We start from the raw sequence: 24,327 nt of genomic DNA, 5'->3' as shown, positions 1-24,327 counted from the left end.
TTATGTTTGGTCAAGCTTTTGTATTTAATTATTTAATTCATTCATTTATTTATTTATTTTTGATTGCAAATGGTTTTGATTTGTGGTTTGAGGGTACTTTTTTCTGATTTTTTTCAATAAATAAGTGTAACTGCTTAAATATCTTGAATGATTTGTAAGCTAAATTAATTTAAGTAATTTACATAAAACAGGCCTGTCATGTCATTTCAAGGGACTCTGGGATCATTCTCACTCACACACACATTATAGCAGAATATTTTCCCACAGAACACAGACATAATAGCTGATTAGCATCTGTTCTTATGAATGTGAATCTGTCTGTTAAAACAGAGTTCAGGATGCATTTCCTGGTAAACATCTCATGAACATAGCATAGAAACTGAGAGAATATGCATGTTAAAAAAGAAACAAGTCAGAAGACTACAGAAATAAATTGTTATATGCATAATGTATGATTAATTTGTTTTATATGCCTAAATTGGTTAAGCAAAATGGACATCAGACATGACAAAAAAAAAAAAAAACAGCATTAGTTCAGAAACAGGTTTTTTTTCTTCACTCTTGTATATCATACTATTTTTTTCTGTTTCTCTCTCAGGCACAGCCTGTGCCAGAGGATATTGTGTGGACTATCACTGGTCACCGTGCATCCTTCAGCCCAATTGTTACCGTGGAGCCCAGAAGGAGGAAGTTTCACAAGCCCATCACCATGACAATCCCAGTGCCACCCAGATCCAAAGAGGCTGTTGCTAATGGCCGCAAAGGAGAACATGCCCCCTGCCTTAGACTGCTCTGTAGCATTACAGGCATGTGAATAGTTTGAGTGTGTGTATTTTAAATGAAATGTGGAAAATGTCAGGCTGTCATGGTCAAATGGTGCAACAACAACTGCACATTATTTGAGATGCCCCATCTGAATTAAAATTTTACATTCGTGTTTGCTTTTGTGTATACAGGGTTAAAGTTCAGGAAAAATCTAATTAAAACATGCATTTGCAAGTGACACAAAATTTCATACTGCTATCGAATAAAAAGGACCAAAAAATTATTAAGCACCCAACAAAATATTGTGATAAAAGTGATTTCCAACACCAGTGTTTACAACTGTTTTGTTTTTAGGTGGAACATCCCCTGCACAGTGGGAAGACATCACTGGGACCACTCCACTCTCCTTTGTCACGGACTGTGTTTCCTTTACCACAAATGTGTCTGCCAGGTGAGTCTCAGCTGATGTTGGAGTGTATCCGATGCATAAATCATGTGCTTTAGAGTGGGGGAGAGTGGAGGATCTCTGCCCTAGATTAAATTATATTATTATAATCATTTTCATCTGCACATGAACAATATCAAATGCTAATTTAACTCAAATATGACTGCAGACTGGACTGGAATAAAGAGTTAGTGAGGAAAGGAAGGTCCACCTAAGATCATTATAGAATAGACACCATTTCTATAAACATTGCGAGGGGTCAACTTATGTTTCTGCTCAAAATTATTTAACTCCCCAGTTTGTGAGTTTCAGTTCCTTACAAAACTTTTCTTGAAATCAAACATTGAAATTAATGGATATTACTGCATAAGATCAGAAATATGCTAAATTAAACCATGTTTATTCTTGTTGCAAGTAAACCTGTATTTATTTTATACTTATTAAAATTTTATACTTATTAAAATTTATTAAAATAAGATTGCATCTTATTTTATGTGTTATCTGATTCATTTTGATAAGCATTTATTTTTCTAAATATGCATGCATCTGTAGTCATATTTTGCTTTTGAATTTAACTTTTTTTTATGAATATATCAGAAATGATTTGCAGCCCATTTTTGGGTTTCAACCAACCCACTAAGCACCATTCATATAAACATTCATTGTTTTTGTCAGATTTCTATCTTTTTATCAGATTTTGTTTCCAAAACTTCTATCATGTAAACAAGGTTTTCTGTCCTATGGAGTTGTAACAGACAAAGTAAATATTTGTGAAACTTTGAGAATTGTACAGGATTTTCCTTATTCTAGGTAAATTTTTTCCACTCCTTTTTGTAGATTTTGGTTGGCAGACTGTCAGCAGATCAGTGAGACAGTGGGTTTAGCATCTCAGTTGTACAGAGAGCTGATATGCGTTCCATACCTGGCCAAGTTTGTGGTGTTTGCTAAAACGCTCGACCCCATAGAGTCCCGCTTGCGTTGCTTCTGCATGACTGACGACAAAGTTGACAAAACTCTGGAGCAGCAGGAGAACTTTGAGGAGGTGGCAAGGAGCAAAGACATTGAGGTGTGCCACTGTTACTCATACGCTAGCCTACACACATGCATGCACTATACACACGTTCACATAAATAATTAATGTTGAACATGCTCTCAGTGTCTGGAAACAGTGAGTCATGAGTCTGTGAATATTCTTGTATATACACACACATAAGAAAACTCACAGGCCATCCACATTTTCATATTCTCCCATATTCAAACACAATAACCCTTATGATCATTTATTGACACCTTAGAGACATAAATGGAGAAATGCTTATGACTTACTTGTTCCTTTGTCAGATTCTCGAGGGTAAGCCCATTCATGTAGAATGCTACGGCAACGTCACTCCTCTGGCAAAGAGTGGTCAGCAACTCATCTTCAACTTCTATGCCTTCAAAGAGAACCGACTCCCATTCAATGTCAAGGTTTGAGGGACAGTGGCCTAATTCTTTCAGCTGTAAAGTATGCACTTACAGAATTTCAGTAAACAAGTATCCAGTAAATCAGCTATATAGTTAAATCTGAATATTGAAATGAAATGCAAAAAGTTATATTTAATCTATTGATCAAAGATATAAAGTAAGTTAAAGTTTTTTTTTGTCTGTGTTCCATGAGCAGATGTAGCAAAATATCTTGGACATTATATTGTTACTTAGCAATGTGGATGCAGCATCACACAACTGAATGTTCAAAAATACTCTATTCGCAGTGAGCCATAAATTATTTATTTCATGAGAGTGAAGTGTCCTACAACAGGTATAGCAAATGTATAGCATATAATTTGTATTTGGCTGGTCATGTGACCGCAATATAGCAGACCCCATGAGGCAGCTCAGCTCAATGTAAAATAAAGCAGCTTTTATTAGGATACTGGCATGAATGAAATTATATCTTAACACTTTTTTGTCATTCTGTGTTGTGTACATGGATGTGCTTTGTAGGTCAGAGATATGGGCCAAGATCCATGTGGGAGAATCTCATTTCTCGGAGAGCCTAAAATCGCACAGAGTGCAATCTGCAACCTTAACTTTACACTGCCAACACACAGGAAGGTAAGAACAGACAAAAACATGTTGTGTGACTTTTCTGTAGTATTATCTGGAGTTTATTAAACAATTTCACAGAGCTACTTGTGCTGTAACTTTAATTTGCCTTTCTTTTTGTCTTGCTCTCTTTTAATCTCTCTGCATTTATTATCTTTTCTATTCCTTTACTGTCCTCTTTTCACTCCTTTTCTCTTATCTCCTCTTTCCAATACGATCTTCACTTGCCCACCATCCTCGGCTGCTGCTGCTCCATTATGTATTGCTGCAATGCACCATGGGAAATTTTAGGAAATGGAGTCGGATCCTGATGATGAGGTACTTATTTCATAATTTGTCCACCTTTGCCTTTAATGTGGTGCTTATGTGATCATACGCTTATTTATGTAAATAGTTAAAAGCTTTTGTATCAGCTCCCGTCACAAGTGCATGACTTCTTTTTGAGTTTATCAGTATATTTAAAGCATTGTGTTATTTTGTGGCTTGGTAGAAACATTTTTTACATATCTCTTTTGCAGATTTAAGTTTTATTTAATTTTATTTCAAAGTGAAGCAATTAGGCAGTTTGAGTGGAAAATACTAAGCTTTCACACTGTTAGCAAATGGGCTGTGCTTATCTGATTGATCCTCTCTCAGGAGACCGCATTTCAAAGTGAAATAAAGCACAACATTCCTTACAGAAACTGAAGCAATTTTAATATTTTACAGATATCCTAAATTAAATTCACCATGTGAATTAATTCCTTCAAAAGGTTCGCTGAAAAAATCTATACCAATGTAGATACAGTGCTTTCAATATAATCAAAATTAAATTGTAGTAGTCAGCCACTAAAAAGATCATTGCACTACGATTTTTGTCACTTTGTTCTTACATAGGATTTTTACTTTTGTGTTATTGCAGAATGACAAAGATCAACGACATACCTTTGCCTCATTAGCATTGCGAAAGCGCTACAGCTATCTGGCCGATCCAGCATCCAGTGAGTCCTACATTTTCTTTATTCTTGAAACATCAGCATGACATAATCACAGTCGAAGCTCCACATGTACATAGGCATCTGATACAGGCATATATGAAGTCACAATAATCTCATATCTCACCATTTTCAAAAACAGAACTGCCAATATATATTGTCTGTGTACATAAGTCATAAACAATTACATTTGTTTGCTTGCTTTTTTGCCTTCTCAGTTTTTTTCTTTTGTCATGCATGTTGTTTTTTGTTCTGTTGTTTTACATTTCACATGGTTTGCTACTACATTGTCTACACAGGTTGTGTATTGCTTAATGTGTTTTTGAATAAACCCATCATTATGTCTTATTTGTTGTTATTTGTTGTTTTAAATTGGAAAGAATTTGCTTGTTTTGCAGACACTTTTTCTAATTGCTCATGATGAAAAACCATGGACTCAATACTTGCTTCCTTATTCAGTTAACAAAGGGGTCATGAACTTAATTTTTTAAAAATATTTTAATGTCCTCTGAGGTTCACTTATAATGTTGAATGGGGACACATTCAAGACTCACAAGTAAAGCCCACTGCTATAATTGACTAAAGTTTTGCTCCTTAAAATAACAGATGGACACTGCTGTGACATATTCCGAAAACAACATGGGTCATTTGAGTTAAAACGTATAAATACTCAGTATATATCAAACGGTCTGGAACAGACAATGCAATAGTCTTAAAAACATGTTTACTCATGTTTATGTGTTGTGACATTACTTTTGGATCCACTTTAGTCAAACTCAGCACTGCATCATTATTGACTTTCAGTCTCTCTGAAAAGCTTACAGTGTTTCACAGACAAGATCTGGAGCTCTTTGCTACTTTTATCCCATTTATAATCTGTGATTCTATCTACACTTGATGTGGCACGGATTGAAGCAAAAAAAATCCCGACATTACACTGGTGACCAGAGCTGGGTAGATTACTTATGAATTGTAATCAGTTACTGATTACAGATTACATGACAAAATTTGTAGTCAGTAATATAATCTCTTAGATTACACATTTTTGGTAACGTAATATGATTACTTTTGGATTACATTTGTGCTAACCTTTATTTGATAGCACATATTGAATTAACCTAATCTTGTACTATTTTGACATTTAATTCACTAACAAGAGCCACAATTTTTTTTCAAGTGCAATGTATGGACAGTTAATACTTACAAAATACTAACACTAATGTGCCTTGCTGTTAGTGTTTGCTAGTAACACTGAATAAAACTTATAATTGATTACTTATAATTAAGTAAATTTAGAAAACAGCTACACTACAATAAACAATATTGAAAAACATGAAATTCACAGCAATATCACTGCCAGGTTAAATATTTAATCTAATAAAACACTAGAAGTGCGTATTAATGTATCAATGAAAAACAAAAACAAAAATAGCTAACTGCAAACATGAATTTTGAAAAAGACTTAAAAAGGAAGAAAAAAAAGGAAATTTAGGAGATTCAATGAATTGTGAACAACTTATTACCATTGTGTAAATAAAATGTAATCATGCAATCCATAAAAAAGTAACTGTAGTCTGATTACGAGTATTTTAAAAAGTAGTTTACTCTAATTACAAGTACTTGAATTTTGGAATCTGATTACGTAATCTAGATTACATGTAATCCGTTACTACTCAGATCTGCTGGTGACATACAAGCATTCACTCCACTTCTAACTTGAAAGAGAAATTGAGAAATCGCAACATGACACAACAGCACTCGCGTTCCATCTAGATATGTTAGGATCACAAGGAAGATAATCCAAAGACAATTTTTCACAATTTACACTACACAGTGTCTTGTAATCTTGTAATGTCATATGTATAGTTCTGTTGATTGAGTAATCCTGTGTTTGCATCTCTCTAGTATTTCCTCTCCTCCTACTACAAGTGCGTATCAGAGGGCGGGGCTAAAGAGGCAGTGATGTAAAAGCAGTCATAAAGTGGCACATTCCAAAAGTAGTTGTTTTTTGAGCTTGGTTTCAATAAAAGCTGTTTTTTTATACTAACCATAAACTTTTGAGTTATTATAGTACATTGACATGTTATATTTCAAAAGATCAAAGGAAATTTGATTTCTCAGTTCATGACCCCTTTAAAACTCTATGCCTTGTAATTGATCCGATTTATCTGCTTTCTGCCATTTGAGGGTAAAGGAAAGTAGGTTTGTCACAATACCAAAATTTCAGTAGTCAATACCAGTATTATCGAAATTTTGTTATTTCAGATCCACAGCTAAAACTAATAGGCAATTGAACATGCTCCATTAATTAAAAAGTTAATTATTAAGGTAAATATTAACATGGCATATAGCATGCACGTTTATCAATAAAACATTACATATATATTCCGTAAATAATGATTGTAATTCATAAATTAACTGAACAATATCTTTTTTTTTTCTTGAAGGCTTAACTTTGTGTTTAAGTTTAATTGTAGATTGTTTATTAAATGTGTAAAAGTTGCCCAGATGTAATTGGTGAATGGTTTTTCTGTACAATTTTTGTTTGTTTAATATTGATATAATAAATATTGGAAGGTCTGTTGTGCTGCATTTACATTGCAAGGCCTAATGCAAAGATCTGTTTTGACTGAATTATTATTGATGCAATATAAATGAACTCCGTACTCAGTACTACCAGTGCTGTAGGTTTTCATACCTAAACACCAGTACTTATGACATCCCAAAGCAGAAATAATTTTTTATCATTTCATATCTGATCATATTTTCTGAACATTTCGAGCTTCTTGGTTTATTTAGGTGGCAGATATTTTTCCATAATTTTTCATTTCCACCCATGTTCCACAGGCATGAGTATTTTTTTTCTTCACTTTTCATTGTCAAAAGCCTCCACAGTTTCAGTATTTCCACTGCTGCTTATTTTTGGATTTATCCCCTGACTAAATCTTTCTTGTTTCTCTTTTCTCTCTTATTTAACTATTTCTGTTTACTTTGAATATTAATTTAATTATGCTAGAAACAGCTGAAAGAGGCCACAACACCGCTCCAAAAGCCACGACGCAGCCTTCTGGCTATGCTTACAAGCCTGTCTTTACGACGCGCTCCTACCAGGCCTGGGCGACAAGCTCTCCTGTCAACGTCCCTAGCCAGACCAAGTCTGGATTTGGCTCCCTCTCAAGCTCCTCATCAAACACCCCTTCAGCCTCTCCACTGAGGTCGGTGTGGTCTGTGAACTCTGCCTCTCCTATCAAATCCATTATTGGAGGTTCACCAGCATCTTCCATCAAATCTGCCAGTGACGTTGCATCACCGATTAGATCCTACAGAACAGTCTCCTCACCAATAAAAACTGTAGTTCAAGGTGCCCAGTATCCAGTCCAAGCCTCCCCCACCCTTCTGTCCTCTCCAGGCAAGAGTGCCCCTGATCCAATTTCACTTAAAGGCCTCACAGGGCTCTCAGCCAGGATATCTCCTGTATCATCTGGCGGAACCTTGCTGGAAAGATCCTCCATTGCTATGACTCCACCAGCCTCACCTAAGTCTTCTCTAAACATGTACAGCTCAAGTTTGCCATATAAGTCTGTCGTAACCTCAAACCCTCCAGCAACCTGCTCCCCCATTAAAACTGTCCCAGGCTTTTCCTCTATCAGAACCAGCTCTGATGCCTCTGCCAGAGGATATCTGTCAACCCTCTCCTCACCACTGAAATCCAGCTCGGCCACTACAGCAGCTGCGCTGATCAATGGGACAGTTTCCCCAACCAAATATCGCTCCTCGTCCCCAGCAACCCATCTTACCAGCACCCTGCAGGAAAGGATCCAGGCCACAACAAATGCAGCAACAACAAGTGTGAACGCTGCCTTTGATGAAGTGGAAAAAACTTTTAATTCCTGCTCTGCTGGCTATGGCACAATGAAGTCAGTGTCCTCCACTCCCTCATCCTCTTACCAGTCTATCCGTTCCTCTGTATCCAGCTCCCTTTATGCCTCCCTCAGATCCCCTCCAAATTCTACCACATCTGTAACTTCCAGCACTATTACAGTCCCTGTATATTCAGTTATAAATGTCTTACCAGAACACCAATTTAAAAAGCTCCCTGAAGTCTCCATGTCAACGGCTGCTCTCCTGTCCCCGAGAAGGGCCATGCCCCAAGAAGTTAATGCCAAGACTCAGTCCTCTTTTGCCAGAACTCTATCTCCTGTCAAGACTCCCATGCACAAGTCCCCAGGAACAATAAAATCTGCTACCTCTTCATCCCCTCTGTCCAATAGCCAGGAGATTCTAAAAGATGTGGCTGAAATGAAGGAGGACCTAATCAGAATGTCTGCAATTTTGCAAACTGAAACAAATTCAAACTCCAAAGGTTATCATTCTGACTCTAAGGAACATAAAGTTGAAAATGAGAAGCCTTTCAAGATAGTAGAGAATGCCAATCAGGACCTGGTCAAAGTCAGTGAAATTCTTAGCAAGGATGTTTTGAGAGAGAGTAAGGCAAATAATAAAAACAGCAAAACAGAAGATATCCTAGAGGATGACATAGATAATCCACAAAATGAATGGAGATGCCCCCCTCGATATGAAACATTATCCCCTCAAGTCAAAACAAAAACAGTATCTGACAGAGATTTTAAACTTTCTAAAGTTGTTGATTACCTAACCAATGACATTGGCACAAGTTCTATTTCTAAAATAACAGAGGCTAAACAAAGAACTGATGAGGCAAGGAAAGAAGGAGAGGAGAAACAAAAACGGGTCCTGAAACCTGCAATGGCATTACAGGAACACAAGCTCAAAATGCCTCCAACCAACATGCGCCCTTCACCTTCAGAAAAAGAACTTTCAAAGCTAGCCGATGCATTGTTTGGCCCCGAAATTACGATAGACTCTTCTGATGATGTCTCCCATGACCAAGACAAGAGTCCACTTTCAGACAGTGGATTTGAAACTCGCAGTGAAAGAACTCCTTCTGCCCCCCAAAGTGCAGAAGGAATGGGGCCCAAAGGCCTCTTTCAGGAGATTCCTCCTGTCATCACTGAAACACGCACTGAGGTTGTACATGTCATAAGGAGCTATGAGCCTCCAGAGAATCCTAAGGAGCCAGCTTTGGAAGATAATAGAATGACAAAGCCTCCACTGCGATGTTCAGACACTGAGCCTCGATCACCTGGTGGGTCCATCAAAGAAAGAGTTAAAGCTTATCAAGCCAGAGTGAACGCAGAGGATGATGTGATGAACAAAGGTATGCGGGTCAAAGAGGAAACTCACATTACAACAACTACAAGAATGGTGTACCACAAACCTCCCATTAAAGAGGCTGCATCTGAGAGGATGGAGGAGACCATGTCTGTACGAGACATAATGAAGGCCTTTCAATCTGGGAAGGATCCATCTAGGGAGTTATCAGGCCTGTTTGAGCACAAAAGCAGCAGTGAAGGGGCAGATCCATCTGTCAGGCCTCTTGAACCAATTCCCAAAGTCGAACGTATCATTGAGGTTCACATCGAGAAAGGCAACCAAACTGAACCAACTGAAGTAATTATCAGAGAAACAAAAAATCAACCTGAGAAGGAAATGTACATATATCAGTGTAAAAGTGGCATAAAAGAACTGCAAAATAGGATAAGCAGTGAGCAACATGACATTGAACCTGAAGAAACTCTTCCTTGTTATCTGGACTCCAGAATACTCAAACCTGTCTCTGTGGAGGATGATAAGACCTTGAAATTGCTTAGTCAGCAGTCAGGGGACTACCATGATGATGAATCATCTGAAACGAGGGGAGAATCATACAAATTTGCAGAGAAGATCCACCTGTCAGAAAAATTTGACTCTTCCCATTCAGACTCAGATGAATCTGTGATTGACAGGTCTCGATATTATGGTGATGGAACACAAGGTGGCTCAATTAGAGAATTCATGCTAAAGCCTGAGAGGTCAGGTAGATCATCAGAAGATGAAAATTATGACAAACTTACTTTGCTGCAGTATGCCTCTGATCCTGATAGTCCTAAAAAGTCTGTTTGGATGAGAGTTTCTGAGGATGGGCAGAGTAAAAGCAGAGGGAATCACAAATATGAGGACAGTGTAGACAGAACTGTCAAAGAGGCAGAGGAAAAGCTTAGTGAAGTCTCACAATTTTTTCGCGATAAAACTGAAAAACTGAATGACGAGCTTCAGTCCCCTGAAAAGAAGCATCGAAGACAAGATGCGAGGGAGACTCGTTCTGGGCCCAGCTCAACGTGTAGTAGCCCAGAGAGGTCAGTGTACAGGAATGGAGGTACCGGAGAGGACTGGAGTAGAGAGAGGTTTAGGGATAAGTATGATTCCCATGACAGAAAATGTGCCAGTCTACCAAGCAGTCCTGAAAGACGAGTCTTGCTTCGATACAATGATGACCCAAAAAAGGGAGACAGCTCATCCGCAAGCAGTGCAAGTGATCCGTCTAAATATTTCCAACCCTCAACATCTAAGGTTAGCTCTGTAAGAATGAAATTTGAATCAGAGGCCCAGAAACAAGAGAAAGGTCTGCAATGGGGACAAACTTCAGGATCCCCAGTGAGGAAGCTGCAGGAAAGTAAGCTGCCTGTTTATCAAGTTTTTGCAGGGGGGAATATCCCAAGGTCAATAGAGTCTTCAGAAAGTGAGAGGAGCCCCAAAAAAGATAGTGAGGGTGGGCACAGTTACAATGTACGAAAGGCTCAAGCATTTGCCCAAAATCAGCAGAGTGACAGAAATAGGTCAGATACCTCTTCACCAAAACATCATCAAAATGTTTACAGTAAGGAGCAAATTGCCAACGAAGATAGGAAAATATACAAAACTTGGGAAAACCATGGCAATGGGCAACTGAAAGGCCAAAAGACAAAGCTCACTCATACTCTAGTGCATGAGGATGACTCGCAGAATGAGCTGCACTCATTGAGAGATGGAAACAACACGAAAGAAGAAACAACTAAAAAGATCATTTACACAGAGCTTGTAATTCGAGAAGACCCTAGTAATGCTGAAAAGTGCAATGGTGCTCTAAAAAAAAACTCGGAATCACAAATTCCTGTTAGGGTTTCATCTAGTTTTATAGACCATCATCAAAATAGTACTTTAAAGTTAGATTCCTCCCTTAAATCTGAAAAAACAGGATCTCACATAGCCAGAAATACACAGCACACTAATTCTGGGGCTAGCAAATCACCTAGTGATGTGTCATCTGTAGTGAACTCAGATTCTAGCAGGCAGATTTGTAATATAGTCTGTAATGGTGTGGATGATAACCAAGTTGAGTATATTGAAAAAGTGACCCCAGGTGTCACTGTGGACATTAAACCTGTTCCTGTGTATGTCAGCATTCAAGTAGGTAAACAGTTTGAGAAAGAATCTGCTACTGGCCAGTTAAGCACTTACAAAAACGTTGTAAGCCATGAGAGCAGGACAGTACATGAAACACGTGGAGCATTTTATTCTGTCAAACAGAAACAGCCATCATCTCCACAGGGAAGCCCTGAAGATGACACGTTAGAGCAGGTTACATTTATGGACAGTTCAGGGAAGAGTCCAGTAACTCCTGAGACGCCTACCTCTGAGGAGGTCAGCTACGACCTGAACTCCAGAGCTCCAGAGCCTGTCATTGGTTCCATGGAAGGCATGCCTAGCCCAATCCCAGAGGAGTCAGAGGAAGAGTGGCAGCCTAAGACATTCATTTTCAAGGAAGTATCAGCAGAAAAAGCCAAATCTGCCACTCAATCATCAGAGCCTTCAAAAAGAAAGCAAGACTCAAATGGAAAAAGATCAAAAGACAAACGCATAGCTTACTTCGAGTTCCCACCACCACCACCTTTAGAAGCTGAGCATGCTGACCCTGAAAAGAAGGGGTTATGTCCTTCCTCAGAAGCAGAAACAGAGATGATGGAGGTGAACCTTCAAGAGGAACATGACAGACATCTCCTTGCAGAGCCAGTAATCAGAGTCCAGCCTCCTTCCCCTCTTCCACCTGGAGCTGACAATAGTGACTCTAGTGATGATGAATCAATTTTTCAGCCTGCCCCCCTTAAGAAGTACACAATCAAAATGGCTGAGGAGTGTGAGAAACATGTTAAGCCCAGGAAACCAGAGAGAAACAGCTCAGAACAAAAGGAATTGGGTATCAATGGCATTGTCAAAGGAGAAGAGGTAGAATGTGAACAGAATGGAAATGATCAATCTATCACTGATTGCTCAATAGCAACAACTGCTGAATTTTCCCATGATACTGATGCCACTGAGATAGATTCTCTTGATGGGTATGACCTACAAGATGAGGACGATGGACTGAGTGATCCTAAAACATCCAGCCTGTCAAATGAGGGAAAAGCAGGAGATCGGTCTTTCAACCAGAGCAAACTTGAAGTGATTGAAGAGGAGAGCACGGCAAATGAAGAAATAGGGGAAAAGGTAAAAACAAAGAGGCCATCTGGGAAAAAATCAGACAATGGAAAAGAGGATAAAATCTATTCTTTGGAGGGAAGACATCCAGATAGACAAGGTTTTACAGACAATTATTTTAAGTCCCAACTAGAGGAGGGCATAAACACTACCTTTAAAACTGTGGCTACTAAAGGCTTGGATTTTGATCCATGGTCTGGTAAAGTTGGAGAGGAGGGAGCTTTTGATGCTAAAAACAAAGATGAAGATCCAAAGCCTTGTGCTTTGTCAGTTGAAGACAAATCACAAGCAACCACACCTGATACCACTCCAGCAAGAACCCCAACAGATGAGAGCACCCCAACTAGTGAGCCCAACCCTTTCCCCTTCCATGAGGGCAAGATGTTTGAGATGACCCGCAGTGGTGCTATTGACATGAGCAAGAGGGACTTTGTTGAAGAGAGACTTCAGTTTTTCCAGATTGGTGAGCATACATCAGATGGGCAGTCAGGGGACCAGGGGAAAGGGGGCAGGAATGCGGGGGTAGTCGCCTCTCACTCAAAGGCAGGGGAAAGAGCTGTAGAGGGGAAGGTAGAGGCAACCCCAGATTTAACGCCATCCAGAGGCAGCACAGTGCAAGGCAGTGCTGACTGCCTGGACGCTCCTCCATTTGCTGACACCACCTCATGCACTGTCACAGCCTCCAAGGTCGACCCCAAATTACGCACCCCCATTAAGATGGGCATCGCAGCTTCCATTACTATAAAGAAAGACCCTGGCTCAGCTGAACTGACTGATGTTAAAACTGAGTCCTCAGACAGTCAGATGCCGAAATACATTAGCTTGGAGTCAAGACAATTAGCTGAAAGTCACTTTGATAGCAGTCACATTAATTCTTCTCAGACTGGCATACAAGATTACCAATCAGAAAACTACAATAACAACAATAATTTAGAGTCCTCTAATGTGCAGGCCAACTACATCCAGTGTGGTAGTGTAGTGTTCAATTTGCAGTCATCTTCTGAACCCACCTTACAGAAAGCTAGTAGAACAGAAGCTCAGATTTGTAGGGAGTCTTTAGAGAGAGAGGAGAAACCCATTACTGAGAGTCCTCAGACTAAAATACTGTCAGAAAACAGGCAGCACAAGTCTAGGCTCCCAGTCAAGGCAGTAGGGTTCAGTTTTAACACACTCAGTTCAGGGAAGCAGAAGCCTCAACAGGTTGTAAAGCCAGAGGCAAGGAAAGTGGATCCTCCATTCATAACGCCTGAGCCCAAGTCTAGAATACCTGTCAAGGACATCAAAAGAAATGGTGCTGTTACCTCAGCTGTCACAGCTCAGCCAGTTCCAAAGTCAACTCATCTCACAGAGTCAGAGAGATCAGTCAGACCAGTAGTTCCCATTAGGCTGCCTTTCAAAGAGAGGTCATCTGGTGCTTCCAATAGTTCAGTTAGCGAGGCAGGTAGAGGCAACTTTAGCGAGGTGTGTAGGCAGTCCATTGAGTTCTTAAAAAATGTTAGCGGAGAAGCAATAAAGGTGGCCAAACGACTTTCAGACGAGGAGAAACAGACACAGGGAGAGCAGTCACAATCGGAGGAGGACAGCAGCACATCACGAAGCAACTCACTATCGGACCCCTCTCAGTCCCAGCCCTCCCTCTCCGCTGGCTCCTCCCGAGGGGTCACACCCTCAAGGACAAAGGTCACAAGGGCGACGGGCAGTGAGAGGAGGAGGAGTAAGCGGACTGGAGGAGGGAAGGAGGGCAGTAAGAACGAAGGGGCTCGCAGGTCGCTCCCCGTCGCGGAGATCAAGCCTAGTTTGTAAAACTTTATTGAAAACTTTACTTGATCTTTAGTTGCATGAGCCGTTGTGTCTGATTGGATTGCCTGTGGTGTGAACAATAGCTGTCATTCTTGTCATTCTCTCATCATTGTATACTGTATCTGTCCCTGTCAGATCTCCCCTTCTCTCTCCCCTACCTTCCACAGATAATTTATCATAATAATGAGGGGTGGGGCACTGGGTTGGTTAAAGGAGCATTATTGAGGAATTTATACCCGTTTCAGTGTTTGTGAACTTTGTTAGAAAAAATGTACATTGTAAGAAAAATGTTGTCTGCATGCCTCATTTCAACAAAGTCTCTTTTTTGTTAATGTTCTGTTTTCATTTTTTAAACCGTTGTATAAACTCATAGTTATTGCCTGCATAGATTCTGTGGTAAATGTGTTACACATACACGATCGGAGCACCAACTGTGTAGCTGAAACTTTCTAGTTCACTGTCTGTCCCTTCTTCCTTTTCTAGCCAGACACAGTACTATTCTAAAAAACATTTTATTTTCCTCTCCTGTTAATAGCTTCTGTTGGACAAAGATCTTGTTCATTTTTCCCTGTTTTGGCCAGAAAAGAAGGAATTCATCTGGGTATTTCTTTTGAAATGAATAAGTAACATGTTTGTAATGTTTTTGTTCTGTTTGTTATGACAGGTCCACAGAGTCCCTGTGAGAGAACAGACCTTCGCATGGCCATTGTTGCTGATCATCTGGGACTGAGCTGGACAGGTAAGACTCACTTTGCTCCATGTGCCTGACATATTAGAGGTCACATTTCACTTGCCAGGCACCAATTATTTACTACCAACCTTCTGAAACCTAACTTCTTTAAATAGGGAGTCAAATTATAATTTGATCGCTAATAATCAGTGGGAAACAATCCTGCCATCTTGTGCCTTTGCTTGGTATTGCAGTGCAGAACTGGATTGATTTTATTTTTAATATTAATTATAATTTTAATTGTAATTGTCTTTGCATCTATCTTATTACATCTGTCTTATGTTTACTTGCTGTCTGTGCAGAGACGATGCTAGTTATAATGTAATACATTTTACTGTTTTATAGAGCTGGCTCGAGAGATGAATTTTTCTGTGGATGAGATAAACCACATCCGCACAGAGAACCCAAACTCTCTCACAGCCCAGAGCTTTATGCTCCTTAAGAAGTGGGTCAGTCGGGATGGGAAAAACGCCACCAGTGAGAATAATTTTCTAACCATCTCTATTTTTTTTTATTAATTTCCTCCTATTGCTGTCTTACACATACAGAGAAGCTACAATATCTACCTAAAGAAAATAAATGTAAGTTACTGTTATTTACATTTTCTTAGCGGATGCACTGACGGCTGTCCTGACTAAAGTGAACCGGATGGATATTGTGACTCTGCTGGAAGGGCCCATTTTTGACTATGGTAACATTTCAGGCACCAGAAGTTTTGCAGATGATAGCGCTGTGTGCCAGGAAAAGGCGGATGGTAAAGTTTAGCCCCATCTAGATGACCTCACCCCCTCCTCCCCAACTCATTCCTTTTTTGTCACCTTTGTTTTTTCCTCTTCAACCTCCCTGCAGTTTGCAAAAGTGTTAATCACAGATGGGCCACCAATAGTTTGAACATGATTTGAACAATTGAGTAACATTGAACAATATTTTGAACTTGAAGCCACAATGAGACTTTGTCTTTTACAAAAGATTAGGTCTCAAGTATCCTTTTAAGTCCCCAATCACACACAGTGTGTTTAATCACTCTCTTATTTTGAAGACTTTCTATATTCAGAGACTCTTCATTTCTGTTACCGCATTCCCTTCCTCCCAACACCATATGCATGGACCTTGTTTGAACATGCATGTATATGGTCATGTGACGTGAAGCAATCACAGCATGATGCTTTGCCTCAAAAAGTGTAGGAAGGGCTAAAAACAGTATTTTCCTGTTACACATGTACACTTATTTTGGTTTTAAAGAAGGCCCTACAGTATATTGCCAATTGAACGTGAAACAAACTCTGTTCTCAACCATAAAATTAATTCTGTTATTGAGAGGTCAGGAAAGAGTTATTACTAAGTAAAATGCATGTTATTATCAGCTGTAGGAGTGTTACAGACCAGCTGTTTTTGTACATAATGGACCACAGCGCATGGCCTCAGTTAAAAGACTCTGCTGTCCTCTGCCTCTAAAGCTGTCGATCTGCTTCCTCCTCCGTCTGTCCTTCTCTCCTCTCCTCCCCTGCACTGGAGCAAGGGATAAAGAGAGAGAGGGGGAAGAAGAAGAGAAAGAAGGAAATCATCCTTCTCTCCGTAGTCTCCTCCTCCTGACAGTCTCCTGTGCCTCCCTCTGTCAGATACAAAATGACTTGTCCTCTCCTCTCCTCCAGTACAATTCCTCATTTCCCCCTCCCAGACCCCAGTCATTCTTCTCATTAACACTGTCATTGTCATGTCTTTCTAACTTACAAGTTCTATTTTTTGCTTTTTTTTTTGTTGTTGTTGTGTTTAACTCTGCCTCCCCAAACTCCAAATGCTCCACCACTGCACCTCATAAAACTCCATCCTGATGTGGCCCAAGACTCATCATCCAGTCCACGATTGCTATCTGCTCCTCTTAAGTCTTCCTTCTCTGTCTCCTCTCTCTCTCCTTCTCCTGCATTCAGCCTGTCATCTCCCATTTCTGCATGTAGAATTTGTCTCTGTCCCTCACCCTACCCTTCTTCTCTTTCTTCTTTCTCTCCCTGTGCATCAGGTTGCCTGAGTCTTGTTTCCTTTTCCCCGCCACCCATGCTGTTACCCCCTTGTGCATGCTGCCATTGCCCCTGCGTGCCCCCAGGACCGCCCATCACCACTCCATCCCATCTCAACTCTTCTTCTATTGAGCTCTTCATCTAAACAGACATCATTATCCTCATTTTTATTCAGATTTTGAGTCTCCCCATACTGAGACTATCTCCCCATTTTGATGATGACTGTAAAATGTATTATATTATTATTATTACTTATTTCCACTTATGCAACATTTTTAATGGTGTCTAAACAACTAAAGTAACATCCACCTTTGGTAACACTTTAGTGAACACTATTCACTATTAACTAGTTGCTTATTAGCATGCATATTACTAGCATTTTGGCTGTTTATTAGTATGTATAAAGCACATATCAATGGCTTATTCTGCATGACCATATTCTAGATCCCTTAACAATTCCCCATACCTAAACATATCTACTACAGCAACTACCTTACGTACTATCAATAAGCAGTAATTAGGAGGAGTTTATTGAGGGAACACTAGTCTATTGTGACACCACTTTATTATAATAAGCTCAAACGTTAACTCTAATGCTGTACTTTTTAAAAAATTAGACAAACACACAGCTCTTACTATGGGGAGATCGCACATAGACATATACTACCGTTTGGGGTTTTTAATAGTTTTGAAAGAAGTCTCTTATGCTCACTAAGGCTTTATTTGATCATAAATACAGTAAAGCTGTAATATCAGTTTCACAAGATCATTCAGAAATCATTCTAGTATGCTGGTGATTAAGAAACATGGTTCTTTGATGAATAGAAAGGTCAAAATAGAAATCCTTTGTTTTAGTATAAATATCCTTACTGTCACTTTTAATCAATTTAATGCATCCTTGCTTAACAAAAGCATTAATTTCTTCAAAACATTTTACTGACTCTGACTTTTGAACTGTAGTGTACATGCAATCATAATCTCTCTGTTTTTAGAGATCCGAATCTGTTCCATTGTCATTGTGTATTAACTGTGCGTTTGTTGGTCTGTATGTCTGCTGAAGCTCTGGGAAATACTGTCAAATACTGTGCTTTTGCTCTTTAGGGTGGGCTTAGGTGATTCTCTGTCTATGTTTAAAAACATAGTTCACCCAAAAATGAAATTGGCATTGTTTATTCACCCTTGTGTTGTTTCTTTTTGGGTAAACTGTTTCTTTAAGCATGTATATGTGTGTGCTTGTTTGTGTGTGATTGTAATTGTGTCCTGTCATGTCCATCCATCTGTGTGTGTATCATCTCACCCAGGTTTCCACAACATCCTGGCTCAACTGCAGTCAACTTCCAACCCCACTCCCACCATACCCCCTATATGCCCCTCTATATATGATGACCTCGAACCCATCTTAGATCTGCCCCTTGACCCTCCACCTTATTGCCCCTCCTGGGGACTAGAGAGGTATAATGAGGATGAGTCTGACAGAATTACCCCAGCCAGACCATGTGACCTGCCCCTGTCCAAATCTGAAAACCCGCATCACACACTCTCTGAAACAACTGCTGAAATACACACACACATACTCTCTCCTGATCCTCCTGCACAATCTAAGCTACTTCCCAACAACCCTGAACTCATAACACAACTCTCAGCTATCACATGTGACCCTGACTCACACCTTACCCCTGAGCTTTCTCCCCTAGACCATGATGCACCTCCTCTAAACCCCTCAGTTTGCTTTGTACCACTCCAGTCTGTCCCAAAAATAAACCCACCCACGACCAGGATCGAACAGGACCACCTTTTACAGGGGAGCCAGGGGTCTCAACAAAAGGAACAGAGAGAAGAAAATGAGTCTTTTCACTCCCAACAGAAGTCGTCCCCTACGGTGGAACAGACTGACCTAACACACAAGGGAAAAGAAGAGCGTAAGAGTCCCTCATCAACATTAGAAGAACCAAACATTAACATGAAGGCACAGGAAAGAGTGATTCTGAAAGAGGTCAAAGGTCATGATGTGTCCCGTTTGCGACCCTGGGCTGAAGTCCTGAGGGAATCTGGCTTAGGAGGAGAGGAGGAGGAGGAGGAGGAGGAGGAGAAGGAAGCCATGAAAAGACAGGAGCAACTGGAGGTGTCTGGAGGCCATGTCAGAAAGAGGGATAGGGAAGTGAATGAGAAGATGACTAAGGAGAAAGTGAGAGAGGTAGTAAGAGGTGTTGAACATATTGAGTTTGAGTTGTGCTCAATCTCCACAGGCTGGCTCACTGAGACATCAAACACGGAGCCGCCCGCTTCATGGCGGAGTCACACGTCAGACTATATGGACCGTCAGGACAACAGGTGCTGTACATAGTTACAATTATTATGCTTACATTAACCCACATTTAACCACTCAAATTTAAAATGTGTTTTAAGTACTAGAAGACATACTGTAAATTTCAAAGCTTGTCCCCCTTTCCAAAAATACCATGTATAATGTTTCATGCTTCTTTTGCATCACAATAATAATAATAATAAATTACCATTCTGTTAAAATGTGTACTTTTATTAAGTGAGGATGCATTAAAATGACTTTTTAGCTTTCTATTTATCAAAGAATCCTGAAAGTAAACAAAACATGGTTTCTATGAAATTATAAAACAGGACAACGGTTTTCAGTAATAATAAGAAATCTTTCTTGAGTACCAAATTTGCATATTAGTTTTCATATTTGTTTTCCAAAGGATCCTGTGACATTGAAGACTGGAGTAATAACTGCTGAAAAAGAAAAGAAAAGATAATTTAACAATAATTAGATTTCACGTCTCTAAATATTATTCAAAATATGATATATTATTATTCAAAATATGTTTTACTGTACTTTTGACCAAGTAAATGTTGGTGAGTATGAGAGACTTCTTTCAACAACATAAAAAAAATCTAACGACCCCAACCTTTTGAATGATAGTGTATATAAAAGAACAACATTATGGTTTGCTAGAATGCATGGTTTTGTTTTAATCCATTCTTACCCAGTATCATATCAAGACAATTGTTTCTTACTAGCTAAATTGTTAAATTTCAACCCCCTTGCAGTCAGGAGAACTCCAGTGACTCTGTGACATCATCGTCCAGAGGGGATTCAGGAAAACCTCGACAAAATGGTGGGCACTCCGACACCATGCCCCGCAGCTTAGCGTCTCAGGAATCAGCCAATGGTGTGAAGGCAGGGGCGGGCAAGCAAGAAGGAGCTCTGATCGCTGAACATAAAGTCCAGGTGAGATAATCGCTCGAATACCAGCATATACAGTAATAACTGATTAGATAATTCTGCTACTTCTAGTTTAAAACTCTCTTCTGCTGTCTTTGCCTCAGCTCAAATCCATTTTATGAATTGACACTCTTAACTTTTTACAGTGAGATGATCATCAGAATCATTCACATCCTAATACAGTTTATTTATTCCAGATGAAAGAAAACACTGATGATCATTTACACTAATTAAATGAGAGAACTGAAATCACATACACACACACACACATATATTAAGATGTATTTTATATGCATCCATTAGCAGTGGTTATCAACAGAGACCGGCCTAGGCGAAGAGCGTACTGTCACCACCAAAGTGTTTCGTAGACGTCTCATTCTCAAGGTATCTGCCTGCTAAACTGCAGGGCAGTCAGGTTAAGTTCCGATTTTGGTATGTGTCTGATTTTGGTGTAGCTGTTGGACTGAATCTGATTGATACAATCAGAAACACAGTTTGATCTTTTTACATGTTTTTACTTCACTTGGTTCTTGCTGTGCAGTGTTTCATTTTTCATATACTTACAGGTGCTTGGTTTGGGTTTACATCTTATTCTGCATTTAATCATCTTATTTGCTTGTGTGATAGATACGCAAGCACATAGTGGAGTGTTTCTCCTAAAGTGTTGTGTGATTCTAAAGATGGTGATGCTGGGTATGAAGGCATGTTGGCTAATATTTAAAGTTCCAGATTTGCTTACAGGTTCACATGACTGCTCTGGGTGTGTGGAAATGTGCTTGTAGATGTGGTGTGCAGCTTTTGTTGGTGTCCTGGATATGTGTGTCTGCATATTGAATGAAGGGCTATATTGCTTTAGGGAGAGGAGGTGCGGAACATTCCTGGAGAGTCAGTTTCAGAGGAACAATTTATTGATGAAGATGGAAACATCATCAACAGAAAAGTAACTTCATTGTTCCCTTAATGTTTTCTTTTTCTCCTATTCTTTTATCCATTTTTGATTTTCCGATATATTTTACTTCTTTAGGTTGCTTGTAGTTTTTTTTCGCTTTGCCTGTTCAGAGCTGATTTAGAGACAGTGATACAAAGATTGAATGCAACACATTTTTCTTGCAGCTCACACCTCCATAACCTTAACTGATTCTCACCTGTCTTTCCTGCCAATGTTTTGATTTCCCATGACGTGCATTCATGGTGACCTCTGACCTCAATACCCATCTACAGGTCATTCGAAAGGTGATTTTCCAAGTGAACACTCCCACTCCTGAAAACCAGGGCTTGGGGAGTGGCATGGGGTCACAGGGAGACCCTACCACCCTGGGGAAGAGCCACGTCCCCCTGGTCCCTGATATCCAAACCCATCTCGCTACACATGCTGAGGTTTGCACAGTCTGTGTGGAGTGTTTCTCTTTCCATATATGTTTATTTGATTATGTATGGGAAAACGGATCCAATTTTTGGCCAATAAAATCTCATTAGGATGAGAATGTCCCTCTCCCATGATGGTTTAAAAATATTGAAGTTAAGTATTTGAAATACTGTTCAAATGTTTGGGCTCGATAAGATTTCTTTGAAAATGTTTTTGAAAGAATGATTTTATGCTTACCAAGCCTGGATTTATTTAATCAAAAATTGAGTAAAAACATTAATATTATGAAATATTATAATTTTAAAGAACTGTTTTCTATTTTAATTCACATTTTTTAATTCTTTTTTAAGTCACAGACAGGGCTTAGATTAAGCCAGGTTTATGTCATAGTTTAATTAGGACACTTAATTAGCTTTTATAAATGTGCCTTAAAAAAACACTTTTGATGTGCATCTTAAGACAAAACAATGGCAATATGCCATTATCTTACAATATGTCAGTGCAGGTTTCTTTCAGTTAAAACATTCCGTACAGGCATTTTAGCCTGAGACAGGTCTTAACCCTTGTCTGTGTAACCGGAGGTTTATTTCACACTTTTGACCAATTTAATGCTTCCTTGCTGAATAAAAGTATTAATTAAAAAAAAAAAAAAATTAATGACCCAAACTTTTGAACGGTAGTATATGTAATCATAAAACAATAATGTTGTAGACAGCAGTACAATTTTGGATCCCAGAAATCCTCATTATATCCACACAGACTGGAGACCAAGACTAACCAGTGATGATGTTGTTGTTGGTTTTTTTCTGTCAATCTGTGTGTGGGTTTATTAAAGCTCTTAAATAATTCATGAAATAAAAATGTGTATTAAAACATGTATTTCACCGATATCTTTTCCTCTAACCTTCAACTTGTCTTTTTTTTCCTCCCCTTTAATCCTTTTTAGTCTTTTTTTCCAGCTTTATACACTATGCCTCCCCTACAGCAACAAATAACTTAAACTCAACTGAAGTAATTTAAAATTATTAATATTTATATCTCTCTTTATGTGTAACAGGGAGAAGTTTCCAAGCTGAGGAAGAAGGAAGAAAAGCGTTCAGAGAGAAAACATCCTTCATAAATGTGGCTATCTCTGTTTATTATTGTTAATATTTATATTATTAATTATTTTAGGCATTATTACTATTATTCAAAAGTTTGGGTCAGTTAATACTTTTTATCAGCAAGGTTGTGTTAAATTGAGAGAGTAAAGACATTTTATAATGTTATTATAAAATAAAATATATAAATGCAAATAAATTTACAAATAAATATTCTGTCTCATCAAAGAAAATTTTATGGTTTCCACAAAAATATTGAGCAGCTGTTTTCAGTATTTATAGTAATTAGAAATGCGTTAGCACTAAATCAGCATATAAGAATAATTTTTGAAGGATAATGTGACACTGAAGACTGGAGTAATGAATTCAGAAAATGTAAGCTATGCTTCATAGGAGTAAAGGACATTATAAAACGTATTAAAACAAAACAGGTATTTTACATTGTAACAATATTTCACAATATTACTGTTTTTAATGTTTTTCAAGTTTTAATCAAATAATGCAGCCTTGCTGAACATAAAGCACCCAAACTTTTGAATGGTAATGTATGGCAAATCATTGTTCCCAATGTAACTTTTAAAATATAAATTAGACAATTTCACAATACATTTTAATAATTTTTTAACAGTTACTTTCTTATATTGTCTGTTTTTGCAGGTATATTTTTGATCTGTTTTCTGAGAAGTGGGGTCACAAGTGCTGAAAAGAGAAATTTGGCCTAAAAAAACCATCTACAGCTTCCACTCTGAAACGCATGGTCTTCAAAGAGACAATACTTTGACCTGTTCGCTTGCGCATGAGCATGCATCACACTGCTGACACACTTCCTGTTACAAGGGGGTCTAGATGAATTCTACATCCTGAGATGGGTCCCGGTGAATTCTACTTCCTCTCTGTGTTGGGTCCTATGTAATTCTGCTTACTCTTTCTGGGAGACCTAAGAGATTACACTTCATTCTTTTTGATGGTTAATTCCTGCGCTGACCTGGACCATCAGGAAATCAGAAACTGTTCTGTGTGCCATGAATATCAGATGAATAAACGAGAGGGGTACATTCAAAAGACCTCTTAAAATCCTAACCGTATACTCAAACAAATTTCCCTTTGACCAAAGATGGCACAAAAGCTCTTTTTCGTGTTTTAGGGGGAAAAAAACAATAAATGCTGTTGAATCGCACCTTACATTCGCCTTACATGTTACCGTGGACCCATGACGTCAGGAGGAGGATCCCTGTGTTTTATTTATTATACTTTTTTTTATATATAAAACAAAAATAAAGTTTGTGGTGGAGTTTGTACATAAATCACAATATGTAAAAAAACTAAATAACATTTAGTAGTTAGATTTGGCGAGAACGCCGCAAACATACACTTTACAAGTGCTTTCGACA

At 38.9% G+C, this 24,327-nt stretch overlaps 1 protein-coding gene across 21 annotated transcripts in view; it reads left to right on the top strand.

The window, feature by feature from the left end:
* The window catches only part of LOC132111465 (ankyrin-3-like), a 103,116-nt gene extending 79,461 nt beyond the window's left edge, over positions 1-23,655 (top strand). For 14 of the 21 annotated variants that reach the window (XM_059518778.1, XM_059518790.1, XM_059518774.1 and 11 more), the window contains 18 exons: positions 599-806; positions 1,120-1,216; positions 2,048-2,276; positions 2,552-2,677; positions 3,194-3,304; positions 3,587-3,613; positions 4,197-4,275; positions 7,286-14,479; positions 15,149-15,223; positions 15,560-15,691; positions 15,825-15,968; positions 19,476-19,560; positions 20,296-20,476; positions 20,774-20,854; positions 21,327-21,410; positions 21,692-21,847; positions 22,894-22,958; positions 23,594-23,655. In XM_059518778.1, coding sequence (XP_059374761.1) covers positions 599-806; positions 1,120-1,216; positions 2,048-2,276; positions 2,552-2,677; positions 3,194-3,304; positions 3,587-3,613; positions 4,197-4,275; positions 7,286-14,479; positions 15,149-15,223; positions 15,560-15,691; positions 15,825-15,968; positions 19,476-19,560; positions 20,296-20,476; positions 20,774-20,854; positions 21,327-21,410; positions 21,692-21,847; positions 22,894-22,956 — 9,072 coding nt within the window. In that variant the 3' untranslated portion in view covers positions 22,957-22,958; positions 23,594-23,655. Of the gene's footprint in view, positions 1-598; positions 807-1,119; positions 1,217-2,047; positions 2,277-2,551; positions 2,678-3,193; positions 3,305-3,586; positions 3,614-4,196; positions 4,276-7,285; positions 14,480-15,148; positions 15,224-15,559; positions 15,692-15,824; positions 15,969-19,475; positions 19,561-20,295; positions 20,477-20,773; positions 20,855-21,326; positions 21,411-21,583; positions 21,848-22,893; positions 22,959-23,593 lie in introns of those variants that run through there. The other 7 variants (XM_059518792.1, XM_059518789.1, XM_059518788.1 and 4 more) reach the window with 6 other exon arrangements.
* The last annotated feature ends 672 nt before the right edge of the window (positions 23,656-24,327 follow it).

This window comes from Carassius carassius, chromosome 31 (genome assembly GCF_963082965.1).
Source record: "Carassius carassius chromosome 31, fCarCar2.1, whole genome shotgun sequence".
In the NCBI taxonomy this organism is placed as follows: Eukaryota; Metazoa; Chordata; class Actinopteri; order Cypriniformes; family Cyprinidae; genus Carassius; species Carassius carassius.
The sequence above is the reverse complement of the archived record's forward strand: the minus strand, read 5'-3'. Positions and strand labels throughout refer to the sequence as shown.